This window comes from Diabrotica virgifera, chromosome 3 (assembly GCF_917563875.1).
Source record: "Diabrotica virgifera virgifera chromosome 3, PGI_DIABVI_V3a".
Taxonomy (NCBI): Eukaryota; Metazoa; Arthropoda; class Insecta; order Coleoptera; family Chrysomelidae; genus Diabrotica; species Diabrotica virgifera.
In genome coordinates, this window is record NC_065445.1 from 126889295 (window position 1) to 126901331 (window position 12037).

Genomic DNA, 12037 nt, shown 5'->3' on the forward strand with positions numbered 1-12037 from the left:
CTGCATGTCTCTAGGTGCTGTACTTAAAAATTTATTTATATTGTGCTAAATGCCCTCGTCTATTTTTAAATAACGCTATCATTTGAGTGGTTCTCAATTCTTCTGGAATTCTTCCTGTATTTATTATTTTACTTATAAGGATATTCAGTTCTTTGTGAAGTCTATCTCCTACGCATTTTAAAAGTTCATTAGCTATTCCATCTTTCCCAGGAGCTTTTCAATTTTTCATCTTTTTTAATGCGTTCTTTATATCTTCCTCTTTAATTTCTGTTTGCTCATCCGATTCTAATCCTGGTGTTTCCAGTTCTTCGTGATTAGCTGTTTGATAGAGGTTTTTTAGGTAAGTTGTCCATGTATTTGTATCAATATGTTTTACTTCTATCAATTCCTTCATCTCTGCTCTTTGACATCTTATCATTTTCCTCATTTCCTTTTGCATCCTATAAAAGTCGTGCTCCATCCCTTTTGAAAATGCTTCCCAATATTCTATTTTCTTCCTTCTTACTATTGAGTTTAATTCATTTCGTACTCTTTTATATTTTTAATATGTTTGTCTCGTTCTTTTTGACTTGTATTCTAGGTAGATTTTCTTTTTTTCTTGGCATTTTATTTTTATTTCTTCACAAAACCATGATGTTCTCCTTTTCTTTCGTATATGTTTACTTATCTTACGTTCTCCAAGTGCTTCCGTTGCTGCCATTGTGATATATTGTCTCTGATCTTCCTCCAACTTTCTTCTATGTCTTCATGCGGTGTTGTGTAGCTTTCATTCAGTACTTTTTGCAGTCTTCTCTGGTATAAATCTCGTGTTGACAAGTCTGACTCGAGTCTGTCTTAAGTCCAATGATTTATTCTTGTCTCACATTCAACAGGGTCTTCTTTCCTGTTTCTTTGTAGCTCTATTCTGATTAAGAATGTATGTAATTTATTTAATTCAAAATACATTTTACTGCTGCCAGAAAACAAAAAAAATATTTATTTTACAAATAAATATTGCTATTCGCTTAAAGTATATGTTCAAACTACCAAGACGCATGTGGATGGCAGCTTGAAGGCTGATTTATCTTAGAATGGGACGTGGACTTGAATGGCTGTCTTGTGGGGCACGTTGAAGAATCGTGTGATATAAAAAACATTGGCTAGCTTTTATTACAATGTGACGGGGCGACAACGGGAACGTGCGCCATCCATCGTTTCGCATCGTACACGCCCAGTCCTAACATGAATCCGGCTTGAACATCAAATTTATATAAGGGCAATTTTTATTTAATAAATAAAAATTGTCTCTCTTCTGACAGCAGTAGCATGTATTTTGAATAAAATAAATTATATACATTTTTCTTTTTTTGTCGTTTTTAAATGAAAGAAGGCTGTAAAAAAAATAAGTAGACAACCGAGTTACAAAAACTTATTGGAAAAAATTTGAAAACTAAGAAAAGTAATACAATTAAATTTAAAATTTTCAAAATTTGGACCATGTTGTGAGACGTGAGGAGTAGTTATGGACGGGGAAAAATACAAGTACGCCGAAACCAAGGTAGAAGACGCCTTTCCTCTTCCTCGCTAAACAACCATAGAACGTGTATCAACTGCAGTTCTACAAACTATTCAGAGCAGCGACATCATGATTCGAATCACTAAGATCATGGCTAACCTTCTGAGCGACTAGCCTCCTAATAATTGTTCTAACCTGTAATTTTGAACTGTTAATAATAAATTATTTTTTGGTTTTAAAGAAGGTTTTTTGAACTGAAATGTTTCCCTGGAATTTGATAGTTTTTCTACGCCAAAAACCCTTTTGCCAACACAGTAGCTATGCAACATAAGTGCTGTATTATAGACCTGGATTCCATGAACCAAAAAAAGTTGATTAATAGCAAGCTGAAAATTTGTTAATGGCTTAACAATGTCTAGTAGGACAAACTTTGTATGGGAACACTGGAACAGGGGAAGTTTTATTCGTGGAACAAGTTAAAAATTTGAAATGTCAAACTACGAAAATGTATTTTGTCGGACAAAACTTCCAATTGATTTGTTACCCTTTCATTAAATTTTCATGCAAAAATCAGACTGGTGTTTAACACCAACTGGTCATTTTAATGAATGAAACACGAAGAACATGTCAAAGACAGGAATCATATTGGTTAGTAATAGCAGTCGGATTTTTGCATGAGAATTTTATTGATAGGGTAACAAATCAATTGGATGTTCTGTCCGACAAAATTCGTAATGTTTTCGTAATCTGACGTTCCAAATTTTTAAACTGTTCCACAATTAAAACTTTAGATTATCTAAACTGTTTATATCAACTTTTGATATGCATTATCTACATTACATAGTGCTCTCTTTCAAGTGATCACGTTTAAATGGTTATTTACGGCTAATTCGTCTAAATTTCTGACGTACGTGTTTTTCCGTAAACGGAATTATTAATAGGAAATGCTGATATCCATTTAACTACATAAATTTATTTCGTGCACAAAGAAACTAAGATAAAATTACACTAAAATTAAAATCTCTTAAGATGGATAAACATGTTTGTTTCTTAATCACCACCTTTTAAGCGTACTTATTATGTCTATTTATCAGAGCCGCATTTATTTATTGATATAATTTTTTGCTGACTGTATCGTCTGAAGTGAAAAACTCTTATTAATCTCTTATCACTTTTCTAATCCAACACTTTTCAACTTCTTTGCCAAAGTCTTTATCAGGACTCCCGGTGTCTCACTCTCTCCTAAGTACCCTTTCAGACTAAGACACTGGTGTCTGACACCGGTGTCCGCCAATTTTACGTTTTTCAAATTTTAAATTGCTTATAACTCGAAAATCATCAACTTTAGAAAAAAATGACAAGATACCTTTTTTGTCCAGAATGGTCTAAAAAACCTTAAAGAAAATTTGTCCAGACCAAAAATAATAATTTTTGCAATTCGATTAAAAAAAATTGTTAAAAAAAATTTGGACCTCTTTTCTCGTGGGCGACTTCTTAAACCTTATTCTGGGGTGTATTACAAATGTGATTATGCAAAAAAATCTCATGGGAATATTTTTTCCAACGAACCCTCCGTTTTCGCCTTGTCTATTAACATTTAACACAGTTATAAAATACATTTTTAATAATACTTTTTATAATTTTCATACATTTTTTAACTACTTTCTTTAACTGATGTCGGTACAAAGCTTTTTCGTAATATTGTTCTGGCGCTATTTCTTCGTGGAATCTTATTTTTTATATACATACTTTGTCCCTCCATCTCTTTTTTGGTATATTATATCTTTCCTACTTTTTTGTATTCGATTTCGTGTTTCTTTATGTCTCCTAAATATCGTATTCTCTGTCATTTCATTATTCTCGTTATTTTTTTATTCGTTATATAATTATTTACGTTCTTTCTTTTTCATTGACCATGCAGTTTTACACTTCCATATGTTGTTCTTAGTATTTTCCTCTTACATTTTTCTAAAAGTACTATTTCCGATTTCTTAAGCACCTACTCATATTTCACATGAATTTTTTACATGAATATGTATTGAAAGCTGTTTTGTAAATTCTAATTTTAGATTTTAATGAGACATATTTCAATTTCTTTAATAATTACAATGCTCCATACTTTTTGCTTCCTTTTCCTATGCTTACTTTTATCTCCAGTTTCTCATTTGTGAGAGTGTCCTACCCAGACATTTTTATGTTTCCCATTCGTTTTTTTATTTCAGCCGTAATTTCTGTTATTCCTGAGCTTTTATTGTATGTTAGTCCCGTTATTTCATTTTTTCTTCCTCTATATGATTTCTTTTATAAGGGGATTGTCTACAATTTAATGGATTGTTTCCCCTTCTTCTTACGCCCTGTTTACAGTTATGTAAAGTAAGTTTGCTAATTTCTCATAATTTCTCCTGATTGAACATTTTTAATTTATGGGATATTTTTTTGATTTGCATTTTCCATTTTTCTTCCTGGTAGAAAAATGGTATTTACATTTTTGGAATTGTTCTTATATTTTTTTGAGTTTGTTCTCGTTTAATTTTCTTTTTGTTGTTTTTGCACGTGCTCTTCATATACTAAGTATTTCCACAGTTATCACTGTATTCATTCATTCAACCGTTCTCTCCAGTTATTTCTGTCTTGCCAGTTCCCTTCCTGTAAATTTCTTCTCTCCATTTCTTCGTCTACTTCAATTTCTGAAGGATCTTCGTGGTCTACCTCTTTTCCTTCTTTCTATCACCCTCCACTCTGTTATTCTGTTTATCCAACTATTTTGGTCTGCTCTTCTGACATGTTCGTACCAGGTTAATCTCTTCTGTTCGATGTAGTCTATTATATCTGAGTTCACGCCCATTCTTTTCTTAATCTTTATGTTATTTATTCTATCTCCTCTTGTTACTATGCAGCGTCTCCTTAAGAATTCCATCTCTTTTGCTCTTTTTTTTGTTTTTGGTTTTCTTATTTATTGTCCAATTTTCACACCCATAAGTGAGTATACTTCTTGTCATGATATTACATATTATTCGTTTTGATCTTATGCTGATGTTCTTATGCAGTATCTTGCTTGCCCTTGTCTATTTTTTATATCTTCTTCAGTTGTTACTTTGCTTGGTATTATGAAACCTAAATAATTCTGCTTGACTGTTCCTCTGATTTGTTTACGGTCTATTTCTGTTTTATTTGTGTATTCTCCGTTGCTAAGTATTCCGTTTTCAGTTATTTCAGTTAGGCATTCAATTTTTGATTTTTCTTTTTCTAAATAAAACTCGTCAAGTATCTTGTCATTGAGATGTGCTAAACACGTTTAGAGTTTGTTTATTTCCCTTGCCCTGGAGTGTGATTCTTTATTTCAAATCCGACCCTGCTCTGTGATAAAGAGTCATTATTTATTTATTTGACCTCTTTCATTAACAGCTAAGTATGTATCACTTCTGTTGTTATTACTGGGTACTAAGCACTTTCGTTTATCTCGTTTAAAATTTGTCTTTGAGTTTTTAAGAAATATGAGGGTGGAAATTTTTTTGCTAATTCTTATTGCAGGTAAGTAAATATTGAATTATATTTTTTGTAACGTATTAACGTATTATAAAAATTTGTTAAATATTTCAAAACTTACTCTGCTTTAACATAATGCATCTGTCAAAACATTGGCATTATAATCCTTAAGCTATAGTCATTATCAACATTAATTTTTTGTGTTAGACTATAATGTGCTTAACTTTAAAACTTAAAAAACAGAGGAATAGTTTCCTTTGTAATTTTATAATAGAACAACTATTTTATTATAAACCAAATAAGGTAATAAAACCTTTACTAGACACAAAATAATAGTTACTTTATATTGTAACAGTAATTTTAATGACTGTTTTAAAATACAAATTTTCATAAAAATTTCATTTGTTCATTTTTTCTTGTTTTTAGTTTTTAGTCTCGTTAATCTTTTAATTTCATTTCTTTCTTTACGTCGTTTGGTATACACATAATCCAAATTTTGTACTGCTACGTGGACGATCTTGCTCATTTTGTTGGTTAATCCACTCATGAGAACGTTTTATAATCTTTTCTGTGTATTTAGTGCTGTCGCCAGGGGGGTACAACGGCCTCCTTTATTAAGATGAACTTTAGATGAATTTAACCAAGTTTTTTTTATGTATTTTGACCCGTAGAACACGAATTTTTTGGGTGACAGTTGATCCGGACGACGATAAGTTTGAAATAAACAAATAACTTGCAGAGTTACATAACACCGATTTTTCGCAAAACAAAACATTTTTTATTTCTTGGGCCATTCTAAACAAAAAAAGTTCTTACGTTGTTGAACTTTCAAAAAATCGAAAAATTGCAATTTTTGAACCCAGATAACTGATTAAAAATTAAATAGCAATTCTGCTTACTGCGTTTTAAATCTCAAGTCAAAATATACCGGTTTTGAATATTTGCCTTGCTAAAAGTTAATTTTTTTGTAAACGGCAAAGTTTTTCAATCCTAATAGCGACATTAATAATATTGAAAAATATTAAAAATATTACTAAAAGATTTTTATTAAATTGAAAACTTATTGGTCCATTTCCCTGGTGACACCTCCAAGGCTTCTACAATATGCAAGCCAGATGGATGCTGCAGTGAAGACAAAAGGGAAGGAATTCTACATTATGCAATTCACAACCCCCGTCTGCAGCTTGGCAAAGTTCCAACGGAAAATGGACCTAGTTACTCTATAGGAGTAATACTTATATAAAAATAAAAATGTAAACCATTTTTATTCAGTTGCAATGCGAATAGACCTGTCGCCAGGGGGGGTACAACGGCCTCCTGTATTCAGATGGACTTACCCAAGTTTTTTTTTATGTATTTTGACCTGTAGAACACGAGTTTTTGGGTATAAGTTGATCCGGATGTCGAGAAGATTGTTATAAACCAAAAAGTTGAGGAATCACATAACAGCGATTTCTGGCAAAACAAAACATTTTTTTTGTATTTTTTGGGCCATTCTAACCAAAAAATGTTCCTACAAATTTTTTCGTAGGATGCATAGTTTTCGAGATAAACGCGGTTGAACTTTCAAAAAATCGAAAAATTGCAATTTTTGAACCCGAATAACTTTTGAATAAAAAATAAAATAGCAATTCTGCTTACCGCATTTGAAAGTTCAAGTCAAATTATATCGGTTTTAATTATTTGTATTGCTGAAAATGTATTATTTTATTGTTAAAAAAAGCTATAAACACCTAGTGCTTGAGTGATGTTTTTAATGATTTCTCATTTAAAATCGAACGAGTAGGTAGAAGAGGTAAAAGTGCAAGTGAGGCTATTTCTACGTAGCATGCATTAAAACGCATGTATTATGCACGGGAAACACTATGTGTTTAAAGCTTTTTTTAACATTAAAAAAATAAATTTTTAGCAATGCAAATATTCAAAACAGATATAATTTGACTCAACATTTTAAAGGCGGTAAGCAGAATTGCTATTTTATTTCTTATTCAAAGTTTATTCGGGTTCAAAAATTGCAATTTTTCGATTTTTTGAAAGTTCAACCGCGTTTATCTCGAAAACTATGCATCCTACGAAAAAACTTGTAGGAACATTTTTTGGTTAAATGACCCAAAAAATACAAAAAAATGTTTTGTTTTGCGAGAAATCGACATCCGGATCAACTGTTACCCAAAAAATTCGTGTTCTACGGGCCAAAATACATAAAAAACTTGGGTAAGTCGATCTGAATTAAGAAGGCCGTTGTACCCACCTGGCGACAGGACTAGAAGGCAAAACAATCTTATTTTTCACTTAGGATACGGAGCGCAGTCCAGCACTCTAAATCGACGATTTTCGACTCTTATTGGAATAAGAGAGAATAAGAATTAATATTTTTTTTATTGTTAAACAAAGCTATAAAAAATTTGTGTTTGAGCGTTTTGACCCGTGCCCAATGCATGCCTTTTAACGCATGCTACGTATAGTGCGGCAGATTCGTGCAAATATTATAAGAATTGCACATTTAATGATACAAGCGTATAATTTGGTCCACATATACTGCACATATAAAGGTACAAATTTACATATGAGGCCAACTCAGATTTTGCCTTTTACAAAAATGGCGGTAATTCAAAATGGGCGACTATACATATGTGACTAATAGCACGATATCTTTTGAATGAAAAGTCCGATCTCAACCAAATTTGCTACATAGGTTCCTTTTGTGATTTATAAGATCGATATCGTGAACTGGAAAAATCGGTTTACCAGAAGTTATGTTTTATCTGGTTTCTTATGTAAAAATATTTTATATTATGTAAATAATTAATTTTCAAATTTTTCACCCTGTGTATATTAATTTTTCAAAATGGTAATACCACCATTGAAAAGAGCGTAAGAATATGTTTTAGTAAATATTTTGAACTTTTTAGTTATGTTAATTACCATTTAATAAATGCTAACGTATCTTCACATGTACCTATGTGTGGTAGATTCGTGCAAATATTATAAGAATTATTGTGCATTTAATGGTAGAAGCATATAATTTGGACCACATATACTACACATGCAAAAGTTTAAATTTAGATATGAGGCCATCTCAGGTTTTGCCTTTTACAAATATGGCGAGCATTCAAAAGGGCGGCTGTAGATATATAACTAATAGCACGATAACTTTTGAACGAAAAATCCAATTTCAGCCAAATTTGGCACCAAGGTTCTTTTTTTGATGAGTAAGATCTAGGTTTTCGAACCGGAAGAATCGGTTTACCAGAAGTTGTGTTTTTACTGTTTTTTATGTAAATATATGTTGTTTTTTTTTCAATTCTTCCACCCTGTATATAAAATTTTTTCAAAAAGGTAATACCGCCATTGAAAAGATGTAAAAATATTTTTTAGGAAAAATTTTGAACTTTTTATTTATGTTAAAAACCTTTTAATAAATGCATAACGTATCTTCACATGTAGCTATGTGCGGCAGATTCATTTTGAATGCCTGCCATTTTTGTAAAAGAAAAAATCGGAGATGGCCTCATATCTAAATTTAAATCTTTGTATATGTAGTGTCTGTGGTCCAAATTATATGCCTTTAGCAGTAAGTGCACAGTAATTCTTATATTATTTGCACGAATCTGCCGCACATAGGTTCATAGGTACATGTGAAGATACATTATGCATTTATTAATTGGTAATTAACATAACTAAAGAGTTCAAAATATTTGCTAAAAAATATTTTTACGCCCTTTTCAACGCCGGTATTACCTTTTTGAAAATTTAATATATACAGGGTGAAAGAATTGGTAAAGAAACAACATGTTTTTACATAAAAATTAGGAAAAACACAACTTCTGGTAAATCAATTCTTTCGGTTCAAGACCTTAGTCTTACACATCAAAAGAATAACGTATATACCAAATTTGGTTGAAATCAGACTTTTCGTTGCCCGCCATTTTTGTAAAAGGTAAAATCTGAGATAGCCTTATATCTAAATTTGAACCTTGATGTGTGTAGTACAGCGGTTCTCAATCTTTTTGAGTCATGTACCACCAAATACTTTTTATTATTTTTGGTACCACCTAACTGAAATACCTATCTGGCTGAATGATCTGATTAACTATAATAGTGGTGCTGACTTTGGCTGTTTTGCGTTTTGTGTACCACCTCAAATAATGAAATGTACCACCAGTGGTACATGTACCACAGATTGAGAACCGCTGGTGTAGTATATGTGGTCCAAATTATATGATTCTACCATTAAATTCACAATAATTCTTATAATATTTGCACGAATCTGCCACACATAGGTACATGTGAAGATACGTTATGCATTTATTAAATGGTAATTAACATAACTAAAAAGTTCAAAATATTTTCTACAAAATATTTTTGCGTTTTTTTCAATTGCGATATTACCTTTTTGAAAAATTAATATATACACAGGGAAAAAATTGAACAAAAAAACATATTTTTATTAAACAACCAGTAAAAACGCAACTTTTGGTAAACCGATTCTTCTGGTTCACCACATCCATCTTGTAAATTAAAAAAATAACCTATATACCAAATTTGGCTGAAAGCTGACTTTTCGTTCAAGAGTTGTGGAACTATTAAACACATATGTATAGTCGCCATTTTGAATGCCCGCCATTTTTGTAAAAGGCAAAATCTGAGATGGCCTCATATCTAAATTTGAACCTTTATATGTGTAGTATATGTGGTCCAAATTATATGCTTGTATCATTAAATGTGCAATTGTTTCACATATCGGCAGCACTAGTAGAAATTGACTGTTTCTAGGAGCTTGCACTTGTACCTACTCGTTCGATTTTAAATGAGAGATGCATTAAAAACATCACTCAGCACTACGTGTTTATAGCTTTGCTTAACAATAAAAAGATTAATTTTTAGCAATGCAAATAATCAAAATCGGTATAACTTGACCTGAACTTTCAAATGCTGCAAGCAGAATTGCTATTTAATTTTCTGATTAAAAGTTATTCGGGTTCAAAAATTGCAATTTTTCGATTTTTTGAAAGTTTAACCGCGTTTATCTCGAAAACTATGCATCCTATGAAAAAACTTGTTGGAACATTTTTTGCTTAGAATGACCCAAAAATAAAAATAAATGTTTTGTATTGCGAAAAAGCGCTGCTTCTGCAAGTTTTTTATTTATATCAATTTTATCCACATCCAGATCAACTGTTACCCAAAAAATTCGTGCTCTACGGGTCAAAATACAAAAAAAAAACTTGGGTAAGTCCATCTGAATAAAGTAGGTCGTTGTACTTCCTGGCGACAGCACTAATTCTAGTAATGATATTCTTTATAATCAGAAGAAGTTCGAACTAGATAAAGGTCATATTCTTATAATAGTCAGAAGAAAGAGAAGTTTGGATATGAAAACGGCAAAATCATCGAAGCCATGCTCGAAAATTATTAAGTTTCTCCAAGAAAACAAATTAAAATGTCAAAAGTTGGTTATAAACAAATGAAAATGGAATTAACTTCAGAGTTCCTATAAATGGTAAAACATAGTTCATTATGCACGTTCCATTCTAGCTACCCAATTGGCATTGCTAAGTGGACTACAACATATAGAAAATTATTAGTGAAACGGAAACCGTTCAGAAGGGCACAAAAAGAAAGAAAGAGGACTCTCATGGATCATGTAAGCAATTAGGAAAACAATTTGTTATTTACGATATTATTTTTAGTAACAGACTGAAATATCTACTTTATGGTAGGGGAGCCCAAGCGGGGATTTTTGCAGTTACTCGAGCGCGTCAGATTAGCATATGGGAGAAACCTGGTACCCTGCAGATGTACCTCTACCATATATTGGCTCTTAACACAGGGGAGTTCCTTAAGGGGGGGCCCGAAAAAAATATATCCTTAAAAAAACTCGAAATTGTCAAGGAAATGGGTGAGTCCCAAAGTTTCACAAGAAAAAAGCGAATATTTCGTGAAATGAATGACAGATCGAAAAACTAAAAAATATGTGCCCAATATTTTTTAAAAATCTATCGAATGATACCAAACACGACTTCCCACGGAGAGGTGTGGGGGGTAAATTTAATATTTTAAATACGAATCCCGCGATATTTCGCGAAATGAACATCAGATCGGAAAACTGTAAAATACACTTATTCAATATTTTTGAAAAATCTATCGAATGGTACCAAACACGACCCCCCATGGTTGTGGGGTGGGGGGTTACTTTAAAATTTTTTAATAGCAGCCCTCATTTTTTATTGCAGATTTGGATTCCTTACGTAAAAATAAGTAACTTTTATTCGAAACATTTTTTCGAATTATGGATAGATGGCGTTATAATCGGAAAAAACGATTGTTGGAAATGGAAAATTAAATTAAAAAATGGCAAGCGCCCACTAAAATGGAAAACTTTACTTAACTTTTTTTGGTTTTAGGACCTACTCTTCACAACCCAATAGGTCCCCAAAGCGCTCGAGTGACTGCACATTTAGCATACTTTGCTCCCCTACCATTACATCAGTAGTGGAGATACGGGAGAGCAGGAAAGAGGCAAAATCCGGCCCTCCTCTTCCCAAGAATGTCCAAAATTCATAAAATTTACGGGTAGTGCTCATATGAACTTCCCAGCAAAATAATATGTTAGAAGAACAGCAAATTATTTCTTTTGATTGACAGAGTTACTCCCAGGGTAGTGAGAAAAGGTAGTAATTGAAAATAATATGGAGCCGGAAATAAATGAAGATCAAGGGAATTATTCTCGTTGGAACTTTACCGCGTTGAGCAGATGGAACGTGAATTATAAATTGTAAAATTCCCTCATCTTCCTTAGTCTCAGCATCCGTTATGGCTTGCAAATTTTAGAAGCCTTGGAGGTGTAATCAGAGAAGGTTCCCATTGTTTTCAATCTGGTAGGATGTAGAGCAACATTTTTGATGTTGTTTTGTGTATTAGATTGAAAACTTAGTCTTTTGCTAGCGGTTGCCGCTAGGGCATCCATGCCATTTCGTTCGTTGCAATGCGTGACTGCACGCCGGGGTTTGACCTGTTTGGATCAGAGAGAGCAGCATATGTGCCTCTTGATGA

The 12037-nt window shown here is 32.3% G+C and overlaps 1 protein-coding gene across 1 annotated transcript in view; it reads left to right on the forward strand.

Moving 5' to 3' along the window:
- Window positions 1–4858: 4858 nt before the first annotated feature.
- LOC126881302 (27 kDa glycoprotein-like) overlaps window positions 4859–12037 on the forward strand; it is a 55873-nt gene continuing 48694 nt past the window's right edge. Inside the window, exon 1 of the mRNA XM_050645504.1 lies at window positions 4859–5026. Within this exon, the coding sequence (XP_050501461.1) occupies window positions 4990–5026 (37 nt within the window). The 5' untranslated portion in view covers window positions 4859–4989. The remainder of the gene's footprint in view (window positions 5027–12037) is intronic.